The 27,988-nt window shown below is 41.1% G+C and overlaps 1 protein-coding gene across 3 annotated transcripts in view; it reads left to right on the forward strand.

The window, feature by feature from the left end:
• The window catches only part of LOC126252956 (inositol hexakisphosphate kinase 2-like), a 113,664-nt gene that overhangs the window by 65,558 nt on the left and 20,118 nt on the right, over positions 1-27,988 (forward strand). For all 3 annotated transcript variants that reach the window (XM_049953970.1, XM_049953972.1, XM_049953969.1), the window contains exons 4-6: positions 8,082-8,184; positions 10,206-10,443; positions 18,808-19,013. In XM_049953970.1, coding sequence (XP_049809927.1) covers positions 8,082-8,184; positions 10,206-10,443; positions 18,808-19,013 — 547 coding nt within the window. The remainder of the gene's footprint in view (positions 1-8,081; positions 8,185-10,205; positions 10,444-18,807; positions 19,014-27,988) is intronic.

A 27,988-nucleotide genomic window follows, 5' to 3' on the forward strand; every position in this document is an offset into this window, starting at 1 on the left:
TTTAAATATGAAAATTCATTCCAAATAAGAACACAATACTTTCCCTTTGCATTACCGTAGGCATTAACTGCCCACTCCTGTTAACATTATGTAAATCTGTATGTAACATACAATAATACAGAGCAGTTAGCCGCTGCTTTAAAGTATGAGGTCACAAAAAATAAGTAACATGAAGTTCAGATGAAATAAATTGCTGCTTGCTCTGCATTTGCATTACTGAGGAAATCACACGAAGTGTAGATTATTCTTCTATGCTGAGTATGCAATAATTTCTCTAACAAGTGATGATTGTTTTGGAAGAAAGTGTTGTTTTCCACAATGCAATATGCCAACAAACCTCGATTTCTCCCTGTTGTATCAAGGACCGAAGAGAAGACAGGACCAATAGAGAAGCCAGGCGGGGCCATGTGCGGTCGCCTGTGAGTGAAATGTCTGTCTGTCTGCCCCTGCCATTGGGTCGGTCTCCACCCTGACAATGAAAATGAGGGTTTGTATGTGATGCTGGCTCAGGTGGCTTGCATGGGAGTGTGACAGATTTATCAGCCTCAGACTTTTAAGTTCTGTATCTAAAGATTTTTTTCCCCCCATGGAAGCCAATGCCATCTCTTAAATGAAATTATGTTGAGGTATGCTCATATTAATTATAACATAAAATAAAAACAAGACTGATGTTGCCAATTATTACATTTATTGCTTCTTTTCAACCTCTGAAATGCCTATTTCTTTCCTAGTTTGTTTCATATACTACTACAGTAGATAGGAGTACATATCACTTACTTGATAGCGAAGTTTTGCCTCAGTATTTGCGTCTAATATTAAATTTCCATTCATTTCATTGACATTCACTGAATTTAATTTTTGTATGGAGTTGTATTTGTTTCAAACAGAATTCTCGGAAGTAATTGTAAACTCAGGCTGCAAGTAATGTCTCATTCATCAAAATTAGATATTATTTGTGACAGATCTCTTAACAAGAATACTGAAATCTTTATCTTCAACAAGAGATTTCCAGTTTGTACAGCTGCAAAGAAAGGGAAGAAAAAGGAAATCAAATTAACCACCCTTTAAAGGATAATTTGATAGTTGAAATTTATGCTTCATGTTTTCTTATGTGTACCATGTGACTAGTTGAAACATACATTGTTTTTGTAGTTCTCATACATTATCTTAATATTAATAAATGTATAATGTGCTCACAATCATGAGAAAGAAATGAAAACCTTGATAGACATTCCATGGTAGAAGTTTTGATCTGTTTTCTTTTACTACAACTGCACTACCATTTAGGAAATTCCTGAATAGGATAATGCATAGTAAAACACATTTGTGACATATCAGTTCACAATCAAATGGTTCACAACTTTCTACACTCTAATCATCAACCTCCTTAAGAGCCACACAACTTCTCATTGGCCATGCAAAACATCATCACAAATGTAGGAATTGAAGTACTTGAAATATATTAATTGTCTGCATTTCCATTTGGGAAAACATAAAATTCTGTAAATTTCAACATGTGTCTTTTATATTCAATAGGTGTGCCAGTTATATTAATCGTCGGAATACTCAACTCAATTTATTCATACCCAGTATGCACTTTCCTAATTTTTCCAGTGCTGCTGCCTCGTTTTTTCACTCGGCCATGCCATCATTTCAGTTTTTGTTTTTTTCCCATCTTCCATTTTCAAAACTAACTCTGTATGTTGACTCCCCAATATTTTATACTGGTGTATAATGCTTTTCTGTAACACTGCTGTGTTACTAATCACACAATTAAAGTATTTTGACACGTTTACTCTCCTGTTTCCTCATTATGTTTTTATTTACATAATTTCTTGTGCTTCTTCATTTTACCCCAGATTTTTTTGATGACTGATAGATGCATTAAAAGGTCAAAGTAATCTATGCCTCAGTGGTTAGATGAGAGACTACAGATCCAAAGGTCTGGGGTTTGATCCCCACTCAGTCATAGAACTTTTGTCTGCCACATATCAGTTCTTTCACTTCTGGCAACATTTGTGAATGGCCGTTTGAATTGTGGTTCGGTGGTCATGTTGAGCTGGCTGGCTAAGTCTGTTCAAAGTTTGATGCGGTGTGGTGTTCAAACCAAACTTTGGATTGATGATAACTGTAGCTATGTCAGAAACTTGTTTGATGTAGTTTTTCTGGCCACTCTTTTACTTTTGTTCTTTGTTTACCCCAATAAAGTGTATTCCCTTTTTCCCCTTTCCTTGCCATATTTTCTCTTCCCCTGTCATTGTTTCTCTATGGCTGTAATGGTGCTAGATGGAGCTATAAAGGGCAAAAACTGTAGAGGAAGACAAAGGTTGAAATACATCCAGCAAATAATTGGGAATGTAGGTTGCAAGTGCTACTCTGAAATGAACAGGTTGGCACAGGAAAGGAAATCGTGCTGGACCGCATCAACCAGTCAGAAGACTGATGACTCAAAAAAAATTACTGTAATGAAAGGACCCCTCCATTTCCAAATCACAAGATTCACAGTTTGTTGTTAATCTGTTATAACCTTTAATCACTAATAAATTGCGTGGATAAACAAACGTGGAAACAATAGCGGGTTACATGCTACCAACTCCGTATCTGTCATTCAACTGCCGTGCCATGCCGTGACATGCGGCCGGCACCGTTCATAGCTAGGTGGCGCTCCCGCGCTCAGCCGAGTTGCGAAGTGCCTCTATCGCCGTGTTCGCGTACTGACGTAGCGGCACTTTTAAATATCGTGGCACTGTCACAACACTATTCACCCTTGGAAAAAAAAAAAAAAAAAAAAAAAAACACTCACTTCCTTTGAGACACGGACAGTGCGGAGACATCCATGGCCCCTTGGGAGGCCCCGAGAAGATCCCGCGGAGAAACACGAGAGTATAGTCGAAAGTGTCCAGGACGGAAGCTTGCGCGTGGAACGTGCCTCCTGGACAAGATGATGGGCGAAAACTCCAGAGCAGCATCCATAGGTGTCGTGGACCTGGGGGTGTGCTCCAACGAGATGGGTCCCGGAGAAGGCGGCGTCGCAACTGGGGCCGGTTCCGGCGTACTCGGAAGCGGTAGCGACGTCGGCTGCAGCAACACGCACGGAAGATCGGCAGCAGCGACAGGACTGGCTTCTTGGGCTGGTGGAGGCGAAAGAAGGGGCGGTGGCACCGGCGTGGCCACCACTCGTGGGCGCATCTGGTCGTAATGACGAACAACCATGCCGTCGGCCGTACGTATTTCACAAAGCCGGCGGCCGCGAAGAGCCTTGACCACCCCTTGAATCCATTTAGGTCGAGATCCATACCCTTGTACCCACACGTTGGCGCCCACCGAGTATTTTCCCGCACTAGGGGACACAGTTCAAGGCCTGACAGGGTGAAGCAGGTGCAGTAGAGTGCGCGGTTGGTGGCCATGAAAGAGTTCAGCAGGGCTGCGATCACCCAGAGGCATGAAGCGATAAAAACTCAGCAATTGCAACAGAGCGTCATCTGTGGAAAAATCACTAAGGAATTTTTTCACCTGGCTTTTGAAAGTGCGGACAAGGCGCTCGACCTCCCCATTCGATTGCGGATGGAAGGGCGGTGCTGTAACATGATGAATCCCTTGTCCAGTACAAAAATCACGGAAGGCCTGCGAAGAGAACTGAGGGCCATTGTCCGTGACGATCGTGGATGGAAGACCTTCTAGCTCAAAGATTTTGGACAAAGCCAGCGTCGTCGCCGCAGTGGTGGGCGACGGACATCGAACAACAAACGGAAACTTCGAGAAGGCATCAATCAACAGTAGCCAATAAGTGCCGAGGAAGGGGCCGGCAAAGTCAGCGTGCACCCGTTCCCATGGCTGCGCTGGATCAGGCCACGGAGAGGGCATTGTTCGGGGTGCAGCCAGTTGTTGAGCACACTGACCACATGCAGCGACCATGTGGGTGATGTCCGAATCAATACCGAGCCAGTAAACGTGCCTGCGGGCCAGGGACTTAGTCCGAGAAATCCCCCAATGGCCTTCATGCAGTAGTTTGAGAACATCTTTGCGAAGAGAGGCTGGCACCACAACCCGTGGAGATGTGCCATCCGTGGCCAGAAGAACAACACCCTCACGAACAGACAGACGAAGGCGCAAGGCATGATAGTTGCGAAGGGGATCCGATGCCCGGCCCTTGGTCCTGTCCGGCCAACCCCGTTGAACAAAACCGATCACCTGACGCAGGACTGGGTCCTGCGCAGTAGCCGACGCGACCTGCGAACCTGTAAGTGGAAAACCCTCGACCGCACGATGTTCTTCCTCATCAATGTGGAAACAGAGTAGTTCATCTCGATTGAAAACCGGGTCGGGGCCCATCGGCAAACGTGACAACGCGTCAGCGTTGGCGTGCTGGGCCGTGGGGCGATAGTGAATCTCATAGTGAAAACGAGACAAGTATAAGGCCCAACGTTGCAGGCAGTGACCTGCCTTATCCGGAAGCGACGCCGAGGGGCTGAACAGAGAGACCAGCGGCTTGTGGTCGGTGATGAGGTGAAACTTAGAACCATACAAAAAAACACTGAACATTTTTTAGAGCATAAATGATAGCGAGTGCCTCCTTTTTGATTTGAGAGTAACGCCGTTGGGCATCGTTGAGGGTCTTGGAAGCATAGGCGATGGGTCGTTCCGACCCCTCCTCATACCGATGGGCGAGAACAGCCCCTAGGCCATACTGTGACGCGTCAGTCGCCAGAACCAAGTGCTGACCCATACGGAATGTGGCAAGACAAGGCGCCGACTGCAAATGAGCCTTCAGGCGGACAAAAGCCTGCTCACACTTGTCGGACCAACAGAAAGGGACGTTTTTGCGTAACAGCTGATGCAGAGGATGAGCCACCGCCGCCGCAGATGGAATGAATTTGTGATAATACGTAATCTTGCCTAGAAATGCCTGAAGTTCTTTGACCATAGACGGCCGGGGTAGAGCGGTAATGGCCACAACGTGATGACGTAGAGGAAGTATACCCTCACGGGACAAGTGGAAACCAAGATACACAATGGAGGGTTGGAAGAACTGTGACTTGTCCAGATTGCACTTCAACCCAGCTGAATGCAGAACCCGAAACAGGGAACGCAAATTGCGAAGCTACTCCTCAGTGGAGGCCCCCGTGACAACAATGTCATCCAGGTAGTTGATGCAGCCAGGCACGGAAGCTGTGAGCTGTTCCAAAAACTGCTGAAAAATGGCTGGCGCGCTAGCGACGCCAAATGCTAACCGCTGGTATTGAAACAACCCACAAGGAGTGTTGATGACGAGAAATTCCTTGGAAGACGCATCCAACGGCAACTGATGGTACGCCTTCGATAAGTCAAGTTTGGAAAAGTACTGGCCCCCAGCGAGCTTGGTAAATAACTCCTCAGGACGGGGAAGAGGGTAAGTGTCAATGAGGCTCTGAGCGTTGACAGTGGCTTTAAAATCACCAAACAATCGCAGACTCCCGTTTGGTTTAGAAACCACCACGATTGGCAATGCCCATTTGCTGGAGGTAACAGGAAGGAGAATCCCTGAAGCTGTTAACCTGTCTATCTCAGCCTTGACAGTTGCACGCATCGCCATCGGAATAGGGCGTGCCTGGAAAAACTTAGGGCGAGCTGTAGGTTTAAGAGTAATGTGGGCTTCAAAATCCTTGGCACGACCCAGACCAGCAGAGAACACGGACGAGAATTCAGAACACAATCCATCCAGCTGTTGATACGGAATATCCTCAGATATGAGGTGCACATCATCATCAATGGAGAACCCGAACAACTGGAAAGCATCATAACCAAACAGGTTTTCAGTGCCTGCATGATCCACCACATAAAACGTGAGGGACCTAACAACAGACTTGTAGGCAGTGGAAGCATCAAACTGGCCAACGATAGGAATTTTCTGCTTATTATAAGTTCGCAGATTTCGCATAACTGGAGACAAGGGAGGGGAGCCCAACTCCAAATACGTGCGAGAATTAATGAGAGTGACTGTAGAGCCAGTGTCCACTTGCATGCGAATGTCTTTATCCAGAACACGAACAGTAACAAACAACTTATTTGTTTGAGAAAGCACACAGTTAACATCCATGTCCGATGCCTCGTCCTCATCGACAGGAACTTTAGGGGACTGACACACAGAAGCAATGTGGCCTTTTTTTGTACATGAATTACACGTGGCCCAACGTTTTGGACACGCGGCCCTGTCATTCTGCACGAAGCAACGTGGACAAGAAGGAAGTGCGGAACGAACCTGCTTCTGTGGTTGCTGTTTATGCTGCGAGCGTGGCGGCCCAACGCGACGTTGTTGACGCGAGTGAACCGCCACCACATCGTCGTTCCCCTGTGAAACAGGCAAATTGTCTGTGTCGAAAGTGGTCTGTACAGTGCCTACATCACACCACGTGTCTATTTGCGCACCAGCAGCGAGCGACACTTCAAAAGATTGAGCGATGCTTAGAACTTCCGACAACGACGGTTTTGGCAGTTGTAAGGCACGTTGCCGAACTTCTTTATCAGGAGCCAGCCGTAGAATAGCGTCCCTAACCATTGAATCAGCATAAGACTCATGATGAGTGTCCGTGACAAACTGACATTTCCTACTCAGACCGTGTTGTTCCGTCGCCCAAGCCCGGTAAGATGGATGGGGCTGTTTACGACACTGGTAGAATTCCATGCGGGCGGCAATGACGTGGGTGTTTTTCCGGTAATAGTTAGACAATAAGTCACACATTTCTTGGAAGGACAGAGAGGCAGGTTCCCGCAGACGGGCTAACTGAGATAGCAGCTGATAGATCCATGGGGAAATCCGAGATAGAAATAACGACTTACACATAGGAGCGTCAACAACGCCGAAAGCTAAGAAGTGTTGCCGCAAACGCTTCTCATAATCCTCCCAGTCTTCAGCGGCCTCGTCGTAAGGAGGGAATGGAGGCGGAGAAGAGGAAGATAGGCAATGAGTAAGCAACGTTGACAACACCTGAATAGCAGCCGTCAGCTGTGTTTGTTGTTCAATGAGCGCTTGCAGAAGCTGTTCTATGTCTGCCCCGACACGAAAACACAATTCCACAACGCAGGAAAAAAAATATCCGACCTCGTCGCCAAAAAGTGTTATAACCTTTAATCACTAATAAATTGCGTGGATAAACAAACGTGGAAACAATAGCGGCTTACATGCTACCAACTCCGTATCTGTCATTCGACTGCCGTCCCGTGCCGTGACATGCGGCTGGCGCTGTTCATAGCTAGGTGGTGCTCCCGCGCTCAGCCGAGTTGCAGAGCGCCTCTATCGCCGTGTTTGCGTACTGACGTAGCGGCACTTTTAAATATCGTGGCACTGTCACAACATAATCATGTTTCTTGATTACCATGGTTTCAAATTCTTCCCATTGAGTCAAACCCATTCTGTGTGTGTTTAAAACAGGATCTTTAGTTTTGACGTAGTTGTGTTTTACATATGTGTGATTTTGTGGATCAGTTTACAGAATTGTGACACACACACACACACACACACACACACAACCACAAGAGTGAGTGAGAGAGAGAGATAGTGTTCAAGTCATAGCTGATAATTGTTGCTAATCTAATAGGGCATGTGAATCCAAATTACGGGAGACAGGTGATTCAAGATTATCCCACATTTTGTGCACCCAGTTTTCCATAGCAAAACAGTAGACTCAGTAGTGTCATCCAGCCTCATCTCACAGGGCTTAAAATGATGCATGCTAGATATATGTTAACACTTACCTTAGGAGCTTGAATTAATTTTTAAAGGTATTTTTAGAGAATTGTCAAGAGCTTAAATTTTAAATTCATGTTTTTTTTATTAAAATATTTTTTTGTTAAAAGGCAGCTTTCCATTTAGTTTACATTCAAAATCATTCTGGTCTAGTTGTACAAATGTGATGAGTTGGCACTTATTAAATTAGTGCAGTACTATGAGTTCAGTTCTGAAGGCTGAGATCTGACACATTTCCATAACAAGCTGCTAAACATTTATGGGGTGAAATGTATTGCGGTTCATATGCACAATATGATAGGCAAACACAGAAACTGTGATAGTGTCATAACCAGAGTTCGTATTGCTTGTATTGCAGGTGTGATGCAAGCAACCAGTTCCATAAAGCTGGATAAAAAGTATAGTCCAAGTTTCCGAGAGGACCAACGACCAACGAAGAGGAAGAGAGATGATGTGTTAAAGTGAGTGATCACGTAAATGTAATAAGTATTATGATTAGTGTTGAAAGGCATATTTAAGTACTCCCATCAGTTACTTACTGTATAAAGGCAGTGACACATCTCCTTAATTTTTGATATTTTTTTTTTGTTCCCCTTTTTATGTACTGTATAGTTAGAGTGAATCTTTTTGGAATCTGCACTGTTCTTTAGATGTCTCATCTTTGGTTCTGTTCATTTCAATAATCCTGCTGTAATTGCATCTTTACTAATTGTTGTGTTGTTTTTGAGTGTTTTGTGCTTTAATAATTTTCTGCCTCTGTCTGTGGGAAATCTTTTTCATTATTTTCTGGCATTGTTGAAAAGTCTAGGGCTGTAAGGGTGATGAGGCAGCAGATCCCAAATCGTTTCATCTAAAATTTCCAGGATCTGTTGCAACTTTTGAGGTTGAGCATTATCTAGAAGAAGCGTCACATGTTTCCTCTGCCAACTCTGGCAGTTCCACTTCAGTGTTGCGTGAGTTTGTTTTTACTCATGTCTGAGTAGTACAGAGTATGACACTGCATTGCTCCTCTAAAAAGTCAAAGAAAACTGTACCATGGGAAGTCCAAAAAATTGTTAACAGAACCTTATCAGCTAATGGTTGCATTTTGAATTTCTTATGGAAAGTTGATTTAGGGTGTTTCCAATGCATGCTTTGACCCTTTGTAGCTGGCTCGACATGATGTAGTCAGGTTTCATAATAAGTAAGAATACTGTCCACAAATGCACCATCTTTGCTATTGAAATGATTTTTGAGCTTGGTGCACATGCAAGATCTCTGCTCTTTGTGATGGGAGTGCACCTTGCACATGCCATAGAGTGGTTCAATTTGGGATGAGTTGTGCCAACATTTAATCAACACTTTCTAGCAATTTATTGAACTTTAAGTTGTAATGATGAAGGTTTTTTTGTGCATAACATCCTTTTCAAAACTTGTTTGGTACGTGCTGATTTATGTGACTTTAGATTATATTCTGTCATTTTTTATGGGGTATCTCGTATGCAACTGGAGAAAATTACGTGTCTGTGCAGCTATTAACATTTCTTTTGTCTCCTTTTCTGTGGAACAGTTGAATGACTGCATATCTCCCAAAATGTGGGAACCTTTTTGTGTACTAAATCTGTTAGAATCTCTCTTGCTGTACTACATTTGAATCAGCATTAGTGGATCCTTGATGGGTGCAAAGGGCTGGGTACGGCAGCTTCGTGCGCCTGCCTCAACCAGTCAAGTAATGTGATTTTGTAAATGCCTTTATGGCAATGCCTCAGTGCTGTCACATCTCTATACAACCTGGGCACGATATTATTGCATTGGCCTCACATCACCGTCACTGGAAAAATGCCATGACGTTACAGTAAACTAGTGCAGTAGTGACTAAGGAAAACACATCACACTGTGAATGATATCAGACAGCTGTGCATATACTATCAAGTGTTTCAATGTGTCCTCATGAAATATTATAATAAAAACTCACAATAAACTGACTGAAGTGCCCTCACTGTTAGATGCAATAATGTTGTGGTCAGCTAATACTGTTTTCACCTGCAGCCATTTGTACTTCATGGTTCAAAGCTGGCAACATTGTTGCAAGCTGTGGGATCTTCTTACGCCATCTCGACTACAATGCTTTGGACAATCACATTTAAGAAACTTAGCAACAATTGAATTCTCACATGTTTTGTTATATTTGAGCCCTATTATTATTATTATTTAGTTTTAGTAACACATTTTTGCTGAATGCATTGGCATATAATTATCACAAAAATTATAATAAAATGTAGCTAGTGTATTTTCTTATTGGAACTGTACGTAGTCCATAGCATGCTTTAGTTGCATGGATACATCAGGGATGGCTATGATGAGGGTTCTGACTTTCAGCAAAATGTACTTGTATTAATATTTATAAAACAAATTAAAACTTTGCCTAAGCCACTAGGTTCTGTAGTTTAGTAAGTTCATAAATGCCAGTATTTTGTGTACTTCATAACTGATGCTTTTTCAGGATGAAAGTACAGCGAAATAGTAGTCCTGATGAGGCAGTTAAATTAGATAGCTGTAAACAGTGCTTTCTGTTGCTGGAAAATATAACTTCTCAGTTTGTACATCCATGTGTTCTGGACCTAAAAATGGGTACCAGGCAACATGGGGATGATGCATCAGCTGAAAAACGTAGCAAGCAGATGGCTAAATGTGCTGCAAGTACCTCTGCATCACTTGGAGTTCGGCTTTGCGGTATGCAGGTAAGGAGCAAATCTCAATCACAAATGGATAATGGACAATTGACAGTTATCCGTCCCTTATATTGCTTGTTTATCAGTGTGTCAGTTAACAATTTAATCACTTACTGCTGCTAACAGTTTAGTACAATTGATAAATAGTTCAGTCTTTATTTCCTTTTTTGTGTAAAATCTGTCGCGAATCAGTTTTTACACTGACATGACAAATGCCCAAAGCAGGTACTGAATTTAATACAGTGGCATAGCAAAGGTTGTAAGATTATGAAGGAAATTGAGCCCATTTTTATTTAACACTTGTCTTTGTCTTTCTGGACTGTCCATCCTTTGAATGCTTTCTTCAGGATACTTGTAAAATTCTGTTTGGATATTACTTACTCTGCGAGCAGCTTCATTATCTGATAGTAATATTCCATAATTTTGAGAATATGTGAAAAACCTTAAGACTGAGTACCATCAACTGACCATGTTAAGACAGTCTGCAGCCAATCTGTTACACAGTAGAACACCGATGGTTGTAAAGAACAATCCCCAACCTGCAGAGGACCTTTTTGAGGCCAAAATAAATGACCTACTGAGCCCGCACTATAATTCATTTGCTCGTTAGTGGTTCACTATTGCTGTTGTAACATACTTGGCCAAACTGCACTCTTACTGTCCACTGAAGGTTCATGGATACAGTGTTGCCTGCTGCTCTTAGATTTGTTGGGGGGATATCAATGAGTCTACAGCTTTCATAACATGTGAAATGTAGAAACCATATAACTGTCTTTTAGAATACATGCAAAATAATTTTTGTATTAAATTAGGATTCTGTATTGGCCATTGTGGTTTGTTGATGGCTTTGGGCCAGCCTTTCAGATGTTCCAGGCTGTTCACAGTAAATAGTAATGTTACTTCATCCATGCTGGATCTTCTTGAACTATGCAGCATTAAGTATTGTGGCTGGATGCATACTTTACCAGCAGTAAATAGTAATGTTTCCAGTGATGTCCATGGCACACAAGTGATATCGTGTCTTGACACTGTTGGGTACACGTACAAGTTAAAGTTCACATGTTCCCAACACCTAGTTTCCACTATCACTTCCATAAAATTGCCAGTGTACCATGTGTGTATATACTTTCTTCAGTCACTTTGAATAATACTGCTGAAAACAGCTGGGTATTCTTAAGTCAGCCACAGTGTCATATGCTTTCTAATTGTCTGGGGTCAATATATTACAAATATCACCCTCAAAATGTTGTGTTATTGTCTGTACAGCGAGCATTTATTTTCGCTTTTATGATCTTTGTACTGTGCATTGTTAATTTCCAACAATGATTTGTTTTTCAACTAGTTCTCAAGATACTTTTTCTCATACTTCACAATTTCAGGTAATACCAGCTAATAATAAGACAAACGTTTCATGTCTGAACTAAATGCCTTCTGTCTTATGTATTCACAATTCCACTGAGCAACCTCAGCTTCTTAATATTGGTGTTGTCATTATTTTATTTTAAATTCTATGGCACATTCTCTCCATTTCTTCTTTCCCACCAAGCATTATGGATTTAACTATTATGAGTTTCATATCTTCTTAGTTCATGATAAGGTTCATTTCTTCAAAGTTCACAAATATTTTATAAAAAAAAAGGAAAGAAAATTTCATATAGTAGTGGCTTCAATGAGAAAAACAGTCAAAGTTGGCACAGTGGAATTTGCCTGAGTATTGTATAACAAGCCTGTTGAAACCAGTTTACAGCTCATCTTGTTCTACACCTTTCAGTGTAGGAGCACCTCCATACCTCTATGCTTCATAAATCACCCTTCGACAGCCTGTTCCAACACAAAACACTACCCGCAGAAGGGGGGGGTGTCTAGGGTGCCCCTGCATGTCCATAGACAAGTACAGGCATACCTACTGCACACATTCTGGGAATGCATGAGCCCATTGGCTCGACAGTGCCATCCAGCTGTGTAGGCTATTTTCTTGGCTGCCAGTATGTCAGCTGTTTGCCCACCTGTGCCCGGAGGTACCTGGCTACCTGGGAGGCAGGCTTTCAAACTTGACAGCCTCGTTATGGTTTGCGGTTGAGGACACTTTGGATGCCAATAATTATTTCCATCACTCCTCCTCCTCCTCCTCCTCCTCCTCCTCCTCCTCCTCCTCTGTGGGAAGAATGACTGCTGGTGAGACTCCATATGATCTCGAATTTCTCTGATTTTTTCCATCATGGTAATTTCCCGAGATGTCTGTGGCATGAAGTAACATGTTGCCTGACTCCTCTTGGAAGATACACTTGTGGGATTTCAACAGTAAACCTATATTGTAGTATCTGCCACTGCAATTTAATGAACACACTCACACTTAATTGAACAAGTCAGTCATGAAAGCTGCCTTGTTTTGGATCTTCTATATCTTCTCTGTTAACCATAACAGGGAAGCTTTCAGTCTGATAACCAATACTGAAGAATCAGTCAAACAAGTGATTTGTGAGCTGCTACTTGTACAGATAAGGCATATTTCCTTAGGATTCATAACATTGTTTCCTTGGCATTCATAAAATGAATTGGAGTCTGGCATCTGTTTATCTGAAATTTAGTTTGTTCAGTCATTCCACTTTAGGTTGGTCCATTTTCCAAACTCCTACATATTTTACAGTTGTTATTGTTTCGACTGATGACCATAGATGTTAAGTCCCATAGTGCTCAGAGCCATTTGTTATTGTTTCCAGTTATTACCTGTTATGTAATCAAACAAACTGGTCTTTTTGCCTATTTACGTTAAATATGTTAACTTCATTAATGTTGAGGGCCAATTGCTGGTCGGTGTATGAGGTGTCAGTCCTGTGCAAGTTGTCTTGTTATTAGCTATAGTCAGGGTGTATACAACCCCAGACAACCGGAAGATCTGGGAAAAATCTGTCTAGTATTGCCCCTGTTCAGAAATATTGTAAATCTGGGGCTAATGCACAGAGCAATCTGTGTTGTAGTGACAAGGTGGGTAGTCTCCATATAACACAGGTTTACATTCAGTGATTTTGCTGTTTCCTCTTAGTTTACTGCTGGGAGCTATGAAGTTAATTAAAATACAGTCACATAATTACGGAAGGCTAAAATGTAATATTAGTAGAATCACCTTGCAGAGCAATGAAGTTTTTTGTGTCAGTTTACTACAGAAATTTGGCTTGTATTAATCTTTTCACTGAGGCAGTCAATTTATTGGAAAAGAAGTGTTTAATTCCACACTATTGGCTAGTTTCAACTGTTTGCTGCATTTCAAGTGCACGTTTTCATTGTCTAGCACGTATGGCATTATGCAATCATAAAGAACCAAACATGAGATGATACAGCACTTGTACTCCAAACAAATTTACATCTCGAAAGCCACACTGAAAAGCTTAATATCAGGTCGAGGCCTATACTTCATTGGGAATCTCAATATATGAATGTGCACTTTAAGCCAAATTATGCATTTTAGTATGTTTCACAAAATTTTGACACTCTTGGAGTATCCTCTGATGTCTTATGTCTTTTATCACGTAATGTAAAATCTTTTAATGTTTTACACATACGAACGTACCGGCTTCCTTCGTCATCATAGCTGCGCAAGCGCTGTGATGCCTGTTATCTGGCACTCTCTGGCAACTGCTAGATCAAACCTGTTTCTAACAGGTCACGGAAAAATATTGCAAATGGTGGTTTGGAAAGTTACTTTCAAAGTAAATTTCCTTTTACTCAAGATGAACTATGTGCGAGAATGTACGATGAATTTCTTAAATCACAGATTGTTTGACTCTTATTTAAAAATCAACTCTTTGATGATGAGCCATTTAGAAAAATTTAGAGCCCAAAAGATCAGACATTTATGTCGTTATTAAAAAATTTTCTTGGCACATTCATGCGATTTATCTTAAAGTGTAACATGCACAAAAAAAGATCAACATTTTATGTGAAAGGTTAGCTTCTCTTGCAGTTTATTAATCTTGGAGACCAATATTATACGTTAAAGCTTTGCTTTTCTTGTAACAACACTATGTATATTAATTTAAGCCATTAACTTTTCCTATTTCTGTGTTTGTGCTACTTAATAGTGATGTTGCTATTGACGGACTACATCACGTCTTATGCTCTGAATATCCGCTGTCGTCGGCTGGCGAGATCATGTGATGTGAGGTCTACAAAAGTGCATTGTGATCTCGATTTCAGTCCTTCTGAAAGTAACATGCGGTGTTTTGTAGAATTTGAATTTCAACTTTAGTAATATGAAAATATGCAGCGTACATGTTACTGCACATCAAAGATCTTGACAAAATGCATGTTTCCCCCCTGAGTTCCGTTTTCTAAATTTCTGGAAAATTCTACACCAGTGTATAAAACCATAACCATTCAAAGGATTGATAAGCTTTACAGTTCCAGTGGAAAGTATACTTAACATGGAGAAAGTGTATTTCCACTCAGGAGAAAATGTATTTTTAACCAGTAAATCAGGGAAAAATCGGGGAATTTTTTTTCCTTGGCCACATATACAGCCTGTATAGTTTTCTGGTGCTGCAACTTCCCTATATATCACAAACTCATTAAGCTTCGGATGTTACAGCCCAGATCATTTATATAACACTCAGTTGGGATACTCCTACTTCTACATCTGACAGCTTCACCCCTTTAAGAACCTAGGAAATACTGAATCCAGTCAGATTACTGGTCCAGATATGATTTCTCTTGTTCGTAATAATAAATTAGCATTATGTTGCTGTAGTGTGTTATAGTACACTCCTGGAAATGGAAAAAAGAACACATTGACACCGGTGTGTCAGACCCACCATACTTGCTCCGGACACTGCGAGAGGGCTGTATAAGCAATGATCACACGCACGGCACAGCGGACACACCAGGAACCGCGGTGTTGGCCGTTGAATGGCGCTAGCTGCGCAGCATTTGTGCACCGCCGCCGTCAGTGTCAGCCAGTTTGCCGTGGCATACGGAGCTCCATTGCAACACTGGTAGCATGCCGCGACACCGTGGACGTGAACCGTATGTGCAGTTGACGGACTTTGAGCGAGGGCGTATAGTGGGCATGCAGGAAGCCGGGTGGACGTACCGCCGAATTGCTCAACACGTGGGGCGTGAGGTCTCCACAGTACATCGATGTTGTTGCCAGTGGTCGGCGGAAGGTGCACGTGCCCGTCGACCTGGGACCGGACCGCAGCGACGCACGGATGCACGCCAAGACCGTATGATCCTACGCAGTGCCGTAGGGAACCGCACCGCCACTTCCCAGCAAATTAGGGACACTGTTGCTCCTGGGTTATCGGCGAGGACCATTCGCAACCGTCTCCATGAAGCTGGGCTACGGTCCCGCACACCGTTAGGCCGTCTTCCGCTCACGCCCCAACATCGTGCAGCCCGCCTCCAGTGGTGTCGCGACAGGCGTGAATGGAGGGACGAATGGAGACGTGTCGTCTTCAGCGATGAGAGTCGCTTCTGCCTTTGTGCCAATGATGGTCGTATGCGTGTTTGGCGCCGTGCAGGTGAGCGCCACAATCAGGACTGCATACGACCGAGGCACACAGGGCCAACACCCGGCATCATGGTGTGGGGAGCGATCTCCTACACTGGCTGTACACCACTGGTGATCGTCGAGGGGACACTGAATAGTGCACGGTACATCCAAACCGTCATCGAACCCATCGTTCTACCATTCCTAGACCGGCAAGGGAACTTGCTGTTCCAACAGGACAATGCACGTCCGCATGTATCCCGTGCCACCCAACGTGCTCTAGAAGGTGTAAGTCAACTACCCTGGCCAGCAAGATCTCCGGATCTGTCCCCCATTGAGCATGTTTGGGACTGGATGAAGCGTCGTCTCACGCGGTCTGCACGTCCAGCACGAACGCTGGTCCAACTGAGGCGCCAGGTGGAAATGGCATGGCAAGCCGTTCCACAGGACTACATCCAGCATCTCTACGATCGTCTCCATGGGAGAATAGCAGCCTGCATTGCTGCGAAAGGTGGATATACACTGTACTAGTGCCGACATTGTGCATGCTCTGTTGCCTGTGTCTATGTGCCTGTGGTTCTGTCAGTGTGATCATGTGATGTATCTGACCCAGGAATGTGTCAATAAAGTTTCCCCTTCCTGGGACAATGAATTCACGGTGTTCTTATTTCAGTTTCCAGGAGTGTATTTAATTCTATACCTGAACAGTCTCTCACTGCAACACCAGTGACACAGTAAAATTTATTTTGTCCTTTCTTACGCCTTCTTGTGGGTTTGATGTATGGCCAAATCAGTGTAGGTCTCCATATTGAAAGTACTTACTTATACTTAGTTCCTACAGTGCCAGGTAGCATATTGGATAACAGGTTTCCTCCAGCAAATTCGATCAGCTGCCAGGTTTTCAACTTCTTCCCCTTGCATTGAACTCCCTTTGCAAAAGTTTGTTTCCAGGTGTTACGAGGTCTTTCTCCTCTTCTGTACCCATCCATTGGTTTCCACAAAAGTGCTGATTTGAAGTTTCTTACATCTCTCATGTATATAACATATACCGGAAGCTGCAGTCTTCTTTCAGCAACGATTTTACAGAGACTGTGTAGATCACTTCTCAGCATTTTGTCATTTCAAACATGGTCGTTATAGCTGTCCTTCAAAATTTGTCTTGAAAGCATAGAGCTTGTGTGCTGATTTTTTGCTGCTGTTTTCCATATTTCACATGCCTATATGGCCATTGGTAAGTTGATAGAGGAGTATGGCAGAAGCTTTGTGGACATACTTACGTAGTCTAATTATCATATGGATCACATTCATTGGAAGACTGCAGAACATTTCCCATTCTGCTGGTGTTGTCTGCATCTAACTCTCTGTTATTACAGATAAGGCTGTCGAGATATGAAAATTGGTCGATATCTTGTGGTACCTCTTGTATAATTTGAGTAGATAAATTTCCATTTTAAATGAACATTGTCTACATTTTATCAATATTTACTTTTAACCCCAGAGAGCTGGCCATTTCATCCAGCTTGGTTGACTTTAGTTGCAAATTTGTGGTGTTTCTGCTCGAAGAATAATGTCATCAGCAAAATCTGGATCTATGAGCTTAGATTGCTCATTCAAACATATTTCCTTGTTGGAGTTGCCCACAGCTCTTCTCATTATGAAATCTATCACTAAAATGAAAAGAAATGGTGACAAATTGTATGCCTGTCAGAATACTAAATAAAGTGGTGTTTCCATCTTCTGTTCATATACAGCAACTGTAATCTACGTACAGGCTTCTGAAAACATCAGTGAGATGATCAGGAATTCCATGAAGGCTTACAATGTTCCACACTGATTATTGGGGTATATTGTCCAATGCTTTCTTAAATCAGTGAAGTTTAGGTTCAGTGAGCAATTGAATACTGTAAACTGTTCTTTTACATTTTGTAGAATAAATATTTGCTTGGTGCGTGATCTCCTAGTTTGAGAGCCAGCCCATTCTTCTCGTAGTTGACAATTCTGCTGCTGTTTATATCCTTTTTAGAAGAATGAGGCAAAAGATTTTGCCTGGCACCAAGAGAAATGTGACACCTCTCCAATTTGTACATTCAGTTACGTTTCCTCCAGACATCTGCAACATGCCTTGTATGTCAGCAGGTATTGCACAGTTTAGTAATGTGCTGAGTAAAACCCACACTTCCATATTTCAGATTTTCAACTGAAATTTCATCCATACCATCAGCTCTATTATTTTTAGGTGTTGTGACTGCTGCACATACCTCTGCTTTTGCTATATCATATGTTTTTACCATCAGCTCTTACATTTTTGGCTAATTTTTGAAGTTCCAAGTATTAGATGGATTGGAGTGGTTTAAGGTTTCTTTCAAGTACTTGTTGGGCAGCCTGTTCATCTTCTATAAGTAGAATATTGCCATTTTTATCATTTATGGGGCCATTTGAAGAACTGTGGGCTCCAGTATGTTCTTGAGAGTACGCTATAATGTCCTGGTGTTATTTCAAGAGAGGGCATTTTGTGCCTCTCTATCGTTCTGTTTGAACCATTCTTTTTTGTCAGCTCTACAACTGCTTTTGACTTGATTGTCTAGTTCAGCATATTTTCATCTAGCTATTTGAAGTCTTCTTGATCTTCAGCTTTTCCACACTGTTGCTTTAACATCTTTCTTTTGGCTATCAGATGCCAAGTGCCCTCTTGAATCCAACACTCTTTTTTGTGTTTCTCTCCAGCATCCAGTTATTAGCAACCCTTCCATTTAAATTTTTTACCGCTACAGAAAAGACAAGAAGAAAAATTGAAAGTACTAATCTTGTAAAATTTATCCTCAGAGCAATTTAACTGAGATTAGCTAATTTCAATCATCATAACATATTGCCTCATTAATTGTTTTTAGGTTTACCAGGCTGATGCAGATCAGTATATTAAACGTGACAAATACTGGGGGCGTGAGCTTGATGAAGAAGGCTTCAAAGGTGCCCTATATCGCTTCTTCCATAATGGGTTCCATTTGCGAGTTGGCGTGATACGCAGGGTATTGACAAGGCTTGCAGAATTAAGGCGAGCCATTGAGCAACAAACCAGCTTCCGTTTCTACTCATGGTAAGCAGTATAACTGAGTACTTTTGTAGAAAATTAACTATGAAGAAAGGTAAATATTTTTACATTTACTGACTTCATAAAATATTGCTGCTTTAATGCAGTATAAATATTTCTATAAGTATTTAAAGTGATTGATTTATGTTTTGCTTTGAATTGGTGTACAAAATACAAGACTGCATGCAGAAGTTAATATTTAAATGACAAAAAATTATACATAGTAATTATAAGAGGGGGAGAGGGCAGTATTCAGAGAAGGGCAAAACAGTTTACCACAGATGTCATGGAAATTCTGAAAAACTGGAGTTGGCAGAAGCTTGAAGATGGAAGCCAGTTACACCACAAAAGCCACCTTACTGAGTTTCAAGAACCAGTATTCTCTAAAGAATCTAGAAATGTGCTTCAGACTCCTTCATATCACTCCCATAGAGTCTGTGAAGATAAGATTAGGCTACACAATTACAGTGCTCAAAGAGGCATGAAAGGTGTTGTTTATCCTGCACTCTATATGCTGCTAGAACAGGAAAGAAAACCCTAACATGTGGTACCATGCTACCCTCTGCCATGCACTTCAGTAGATTACAGACTAAGTATGTAGATTTGTTAGTGCAATTTTTGTCAGGTTTTTTTAGTCTAACGTCTAAGCTTGAGAAGAAAAACCTAATATTTAAGACACATAAAACCGTGTGTAAATTTGAAATGATGTTGAAGTTTGTACTCAGTGCAGGAAGCAAATTTGTTAAATTCACCTTAAATATGTAGGACTCAATAATACATACATTTATAGAATATGTGTTGCTAGTTTCTATAGTATGTGCTTTTTGTTTCATGAAATTTTGGGTGAAATGCCGGATGTCACTAACTTTTTTTGTGGCAGAAGTTACTGACATTTGACAGTTTGCACAGAGTTTCAGAGAACCATTTATACACCAGGAAAGTTTTAGATGTGTTCTTTTGCTTTGATGAAGAATGAATTTTAAATCATTTGATTGACAAACACAGAATCGTGACAAATTCCATTTTGTGTAGGCCTAACCCAGTTGACTCATATTGACAATTTTGTCAGACTTAAATTATATTCAACAAGTGTGGAAAATTCAGATCTATCTACAATATAGCAACTTCACACGCAGTTTTGATGATCTAATAAATTAAGGTCATCACTCCATTCTATTATTTGTTAGAAATGGAGATATTTGTAAAAGCGATGGATCAAATCAGCTGCACCTATAAAGAAAAGGGAATACCAGAATGAAATCACAACTCAAGGAAAATTGAAAAATTCAGTTGTACTGTTGGTTATTTTCTCCTTGTACATACAAACTGCACAAGGAATATATTTTTATTACTTATTGTTTACTAGTTACATTCATTTGGCAAAGATGTGCTAAGTGCAAGGCTTTTTCCCCTTGTTATATAAGGAGCATTCAAAAAGAAATGAGCTGGAGGCATAATTACAGAAACCAGTACCTGTATGTTAGAAGTATTGACCCTGGGTGTTGAGACACTTGTCCCACTTTGACACAAGATGGTGAATAGCTGTCTCATAAAATTCCCGGGGCTGCGATGTTAACCAGTTCCGCATGTGCAGCTGGACGTTGTCATCTGAGGTGAATTGTTTGCCCCTCAGAGCCTTTTTAAGGGGACCAAAAATGGCATAATCACAGGGAGAGATGTCCGGACTGTATGGAGGGTGGCTGAGAACCTCCCATTTGAATTTCTGCAAGAGTGCTGCAACTGTGTTGGCTGTATGAGGCTTTGCATTTTCGTGGAGCAGAATGACCCCATGGGTGAAATTACCTAGTCGTTTTGATTTGATCGCTTGGCAAAGGGTGGACAAGGTTTGCGAGTAACGCTGGGCATTTACTGTCGTCCCGTGCTGCAGGAATTGAATCAGAAGGGGGCCATCTTAGTCAAAGAATAACGTCAGCATAGTCTGCAACTGGCAGTGTTGGACGATTGATGCATGCTGCTGCTAGGTGCACGCGTGCCCTCTAGCAATGGGCTGTGAACTTCGACGCTCTGGTCAGAACCGCACCTCGTTACACACGCCATGATATTACTCTCCTGGCACCGGTTTGCACATTCCAGACTCGGCTTGTTTCTTTTTGAATGCCCCTTATATAAGTAGACAGCAGTTGCAAAGATTATGGAGTGTAAAGGAAGGAGGTGAAAAGACATGAAGGTAACCAGGAAGATTTGTTGGCCACAACAGTTGATAAGAGTGAATTTGTGTGTTATTTGTGTTGTCAGTAATACGAAATACACTTCATAGATTTCTGTCTCTCTTTTGCTGTTGAACATCTTATCAGGGCTACCTATGCTTTTAATATACTTTTGTAGTCTGGTGCATTCCCATTCTATTTCTCCTGACACAAATTTCAATCTCATCTATCCAAATACGCAAGGATGCTGTAAACCTCTCTGCAATATCTTTAAATTGGAAATATAATGGAGCGTATGACAATGTCAAAGTTATTGGAGAAAAACTGTTTTCAATATGTAGTAATACCAAATTCATAGTACATGCTGTTCCCTATTGGTATGACAGATCTGAAATCAACCAAGCAATTTATGGGCTAAACAGTATAATAATGAATGCAGCAGGTGTATACTCCAATGTGAGTGCCATAAAATGCTTTATTGCACTGAAAACACTACACAGAGCATGGCTTTCATTTCATTTAAGTTCTGTATGTTCTTGAAAATATTTTAGGACAATAAATGATGAGACCTCTAAAAATTTCAGCTACAGCCTGCAAGAGAGGCACTGGAGTCCAGTTTACCACGAAACAGATGATATGTATATGTTTTTAAATGAATCCATGTATCTTTTTGAACTACCTTTCTCAAAATAATTAAAAAGTCATATAGGAACTGACAATAAATCATGGCTAACTGCAGGAAACAAAATAAAAGGCATTTGGAATGTGATATAATGGGAAATGCTGAAAAACAGGGAACTGTAAAGACTCCGTGTGGACAAAGCAGTGGTTCTTCTACCGAAAGCTAGTAGCAACCTCCTATTGCAGTGAATGAGATGAAAGAATAATTAAGTCAATAAAAAATAAAAATTCTGTTGGTGTGAACAATATTTCTAATAAGATACTGAAATGTTGTTATAAATGTGTAAGACCAGTTATATGCAACATATTCAATACATCTCCGTAAGAAGGATTTGTTCCCAATGGACTAAAATGGGCTGTAGAGACATCCCTTCTTAAGAAAGGCGATAAAAGAAATGTCACAGACTGTCACCCAACCTACTTTTTAACTATCTTTTCAAAAATTCTTGAAAATTCATCCACTGATTGATTGCCAATCATCCAAGCTTCCACACTACCCTCAGTAAAAGTCATTTTGAATTTTCATTCTGGTCTTTGTACTGAACAAGCAATATTCTCTTTTAACTATCTAGTTTTGGAATTCACCAGAAAAAAAAGTCTGCAGTAGGTATCCAAGGTTCAGCCTGTCTCAGCTTTGCTCAGCCATTCTTGGAAGACCTGCTACAGCATGACATTTCATTTAGTATCATGGTGTGGTATTTTTCAGTTGACATGACTCACTTCAGTTCAGCAGAATCATAGTGTCAGCACTGTTTTCCTTCCGTTGAAGAAAGAAGAGTATGGAGGCTTAATATATTACTATTTTTGTGACGGCCTTCGTAGCGACAACACTTCGCTGTAGAAACGGCCTACGAAGTCACCGCCACACTTTTAATAGCGGGCCGACCGGTCCGCTGGAACAGTGAACAGAAAGATGAAAACCCAAACACTCGGATTAAATGAAAGTCGGTACTTATCTTTATTAACGACGATACAGAACACAGTGGTGAACATGGTCTACAGAAATCTGTCTAGTTCGAGTCGGAGCGGCTAGGTCAGCGTCGGCTGACGACAAACAGCAACTCTGCTGCGATGAACACACAACTGACTAGCAGGTACACAATTCGGTGGCGAGTATACAACTGAGCGGCGAATCCAGAACTGTCCTAGCGCTCGCGACTCCAGCGCTTAAGAAGCCAGAAGCCAGCGGTGGCACGCGCAGACTTGCGGCGATTTCCTGTATCGCTGGCGCTGCTTATGCGGACGGCGTCCGGACTTTGATGCTGCCAACCTTTTTGGCAGCGGGCTCGGTTGGCATTACTGGCTAGGATATAACAACTATAAAGTGCATTGATTAAGTCAGAGGGTTTGCCTGGAACATTTTTTTTTTATTTAAATACTGCTATTGTTGAATTTACAAAGGAAAAAACACTGCAGGACGAAAAATTAGAACATCCGTAGTGAATTGTAGACCTCGCATTTAAAGTGGAATTGACTGCATTCTGCTCACAGTAAGACATTGCAAGGTGAGAAGCAACTTCTTTCTTATTTGATGGGGATGCATTTAAAAAGAAAATCACATTGTGGAACACATTGTGATAAACACAGTCCAGTTCTCTAAACTCAATGGCGTGAAAGAAAATGTAAGTTTTGAAGAATTCATTGTGGCTTTGAAAGAATTACAAGGACAGTTTCCTAAACATTTTGAGGATGCAGTTAATCTAACTTCTGCTTTCAAGACCATTTACCATTTCGGTAGAAAGTGTTGCTGTGCATATGCAGATGGAACTGATCGATCTGTAATGTAATTCCCATTTTAAAGATAAATCCTCTCATGTTAAAGCTGTCCAGGTTATCTATATTGCTTTACTCAGGTACAATTTCTACGTCTCCATAATGTGGTTGTAGAAGTGCTACAATATTTCAGTCAACATATGTGTGTGAAAGACCTCTTGTAGATTATGAAGCTAAATAAGCCATGATTCAGCAAGCCAAAAATAAATAACACTGAAAATTTGTTAAATTTGTGATCTATGTTGTTCAGAAATTTAAAATATAAAACCAAGTTGTGTGCAGTGCAACTGCATTGCCATTAAAATGTGGCATGCTCACAGTTTCTCTCTCTTTATCTTCATGCTCAGACAGAATATTGTAGCGGTGGGGCAAGTGGGCAACGAGACTGAGTGCTACTCACAAGCTGAAGTCTTGGCCTCCCCTGGTATAAACCATCACATGCTTTTTAAAATGGCAGAGTATTATAATTTAAATATTGCTGTCAGTTCATGGCTTCTGTCACATCTAAAGGATCAAAAGCAGATAGTAAAGCTGAACAGTTCATCTGGAAAATATGGTTCATGTTAGTGGAACACCTTAGGTTGTGGTGCGTTACAAGGCTCTGTTTTAGGTCCACTGCTATTTCTTATTTTCATTAATGCTCCCACTTTGACCCATACTAAAAGTAAATTTATCATTTTGGAGATGATTCTACTATTCTGATCTATGAGTTGTCAGATAACAATTTTGAACAAACTGCAAACAGTTTTCATTGTAACCTTAAACTGGTTTTCTACAAATGGTCTCTCACTCTATGCAGATAGAACTCATTATATGAGATTCCATACATCACAAAAGACACTGAAGAAATTAAAATAAAATGTAGAGATCAATCAGTATAGAAAGTTGAGGATACAAAATTCCTGGGTGCTTGTGTAGACACTAATAGTAACTGGTCAACCCACATTATTCATATTTGTAAAAGGCTTAGCTCAGCAACATTTGCACTACTGGTTCTTATACCATTAAGACTTCCTCCTTTGGCTACTTTCATTCATTCAAAAAACAGCCATTATAATGAGTGATGTCCACCATATGCACTCTTTCGAATATCATTTTTGAAAGATGGTGATCCTCTCTTCTTCTTTCTTTCTTTCATGTTTTGTAGTCTTTTTGTTGTGCCTGTCTGCGACTCAACAATTTCTCTATATGGTGAGTAGCAGTTTATCCTTTTCATAATTTTGTCCTTATTCTATCTGTAACAACTTTTCTCTATACAAAGACAACAGCAGATATCATTGCTACAACACAAGAACAAAAATAGTCAACACATTGAATTAAAAAGTCTTAATCTGCTTCAAAAAGGAGTTTAATAGTTCAACATTAAGCTGTTTAATGCACTCGCAGTGTGGATTGTATTTCTTCATAAACAATTGCCCAGATTCAAAAAAGTTCTCAAAGAGTACCTAATCGAGAAATCATTTCCACAATTGATGAATTTCTAAGACAAAATTAATATCACTGCTAAATATAATTGTTCTGGAACTGGTTTTGATTGACTTTATCAGGATATCTAATTTAAACATGACTGAAAAAATCAATTTTTGAAAATATAATGTAACTGGATAGATAAAAAAAAAATCTACTTGCCAAGTGAAGGCAGGATAACACATACATAAAAGAAGGTTGTAATTATGTAAGCTTTTGGGGCCAGTGGCTCCTTCTTCCGACAGAAAGGTTGAAGGGGAAGGAAGAGTGTTGAAGGAAAAGGATAGGAGAGGTTTAGGAAAAGGGTAGATTTTGGAAAAGTCACCAGAACTGAGGGTCATAATGAGAGGAAAGGAAAGGAAAGGAAAGGAAAGTGTATCATTCTTATCCCATCTGGTAAGTCCCCCCTGACCCACAGTTCAGGGGGACTTTTCGAAAATCTACCCCTTTTCCTTTTGTCCTTTCCTTTAAATGCTCTTCCTCCTCTTAAACCTTTCTGCCGGAAGTAGGCGCCACTGGCTCCGAAAGCTTGCATAAATAAAACTTCTTTTATGTGTGTTTCCTCCTGCTGCCACTTGGAGAGTAGATTTTTTGATCTATCCAATTACATTATATTAAATGACTGTAATGCACCACTTCTACATCTACCTCATACTCCACAAGTCACCTAATGGTGTGTGGCGGAGGGTACCACTATCTGATCTCTCCAACCCTGTTCCACTCACGAATAGTGTGTGGGAAGAATGATTGTCAGTAAGCCCCTGTATTGGCTCTAATGTCTCTAATTTTCTCCTCGTGGTCAATACACGAGATGTATGTGGGAATATGTTGTTTGACTACTCCTGAAAAGTTCTGTCCTGGAATTTCAGTAGTAAATCTCTCCGTGATGCACAACGTCTCTCTTGTAATGTCTGCCAGTGGAGTTTGTTCAGCATCTCTGTAATGCTCTCTCGCCAGATAAACGATCCCGTGACGAAACACGCCACTCTTTATTGGATCTTCTCTATCTCCTCTATCAGCCCTACCTGATAGGGATCCCAGATAGATGAACAGTACTCAAGAATCAGGTGAACAAGCGCCTTATAAGCCACTTCTTTCGTAGATGAGTTACATTTCCTTAAGATTCTTCCTATGAATCTGAGTCTGGTGTCTACTTTCCCACTATCTGTTTTATATGGTTATTCCACTTAAGGCTGCTCGGGATAGTTATGCCTAGATATTTTACAGTAGATGCTGTCTCCAGCTGTTTGTCATCAATAGTGTAGCTGTACAGTAGTGGAGTTCTTTTCCTATGTATGCGCAATATGTCACATTTATTTATATTCGGGGTCAACTGCCAGAGTCTGCACCATTCATCAATTATCTGCAGGTCATTCTGCAATTTCTTACTATATTCTGCATTGCTACTTTGGTATAAAGAACTGCATCATCTGCAAATGACCTTAAAGAGCATCCAATGCTTTCTACTAGATCATTTATATATATTGTGAACAGCAACAGTCCTATCACACTTCCCTGTGGTACTCCAGATATTACCTTTACATTTTCATTTTAGTTCTGATAAGAGCAACATGTTGAGTTCTATCTGCAAGAAAGTCTTGAATCCAGTTGCAGGTCTGCTCCGATATTCCGTAAGCTCGTATTTTTTTCATTAAACGGCAATGCAGTATGGTGTCAAATGCCTTACTGAAATCAAGGCACACAGCATCAGCCTGAGTGCTGTTGTCCATTGCACTGTGGATCTCCTAAAGGAACAGAGTGAGTTGAGTTTTGCAGGATCTCTGTTTGTGGAATCCATGTTGATTTTTATAGAGGAGCTGTTCATTTTCCAAGAACGTCATAATTCTTTAGCGTAAAACGTTCCATAATTCTACAACAGATTGCTGCCAACGATATAGGTCTATAAATGTGTGGATCTGTCCTAAGGCCTTTCTTAAAAATGGGAATGACCTGCGCTTTTCTCCACTCATTGGGTACCTTTGGTTGCTTAAGCGATCTATGATAAATTACTGCTAGAAGGGGAGCAAGTTCTTTCGCATAATCTTAGAATGTTATAGGTATCCCATCTGGTCCTGAAGCCTTTACACTACTAAGCGATTGTAGCTGCTTTTCAATTCTGCAATTGGTTATCTCAATATCTGCCATTTCGACATTCACATGACGATTGAAAGGAGGGATAGTGTTACGATCTTCTGCAGCGAAACAACTTCAGAAGACTGAATTCAGTATTTCAGCCTTCTCTCTGTATCTTCGATTTCTGTGCCGGTATGATCACTGAGAGAATGAGTAGATTATTTTGAGCCACTTACTGATTTTACATATGACCAAAATCTCTTGGGGTTTTTACTCAGGTCGGTTAACAACGTCTTACTTTCGAAATCATTGAACGTTTCTCTCATTGCTCTCCTCTCTAGGTTTTTACTTCTCTTGAATCTGAGATTAAATGCTCTTTGTTTATGTAGACTTTTCTGGCACGGCTATTAAACCATGGTGGATCTTTCCCATCCCTTAAAACCTTACTCGGAACATACTTGTCTAGGGCATATTGAACAATGCATTTGAATTTTTTCCATTTGTTCTCCACATCTTCGTCCTCATCACAGAATATTTGATGCTGACTGCTGAGATGTTCTGAAATTTGTATCCTGTCATGCTTGCTGAGCAAATATATCTTCCTACCTTTCTTAACATTCCTTGTATGATCCGTCGTCATAGATGCTGTCACAGCCTTATGATCACTGATACCTTCCTCTATGTTAACTGATTCGATAAGTTCAGGTCTGTTTGTTGCCAGGAGGTCTAAGATGTTACCCTCACTAGTTGCTTCTCTATCTGCTCAAGGTAATTTTCAGACAAAACATCCAGAACAATGCCACACAATCCACTGTCTCT

The sequence above is a fragment of the Schistocerca nitens genome, chromosome 4, assembly GCF_023898315.1.
Source record: "Schistocerca nitens isolate TAMUIC-IGC-003100 chromosome 4, iqSchNite1.1, whole genome shotgun sequence".
Classification (NCBI taxonomy): Eukaryota; Metazoa; Arthropoda; class Insecta; order Orthoptera; family Acrididae; genus Schistocerca; species Schistocerca nitens.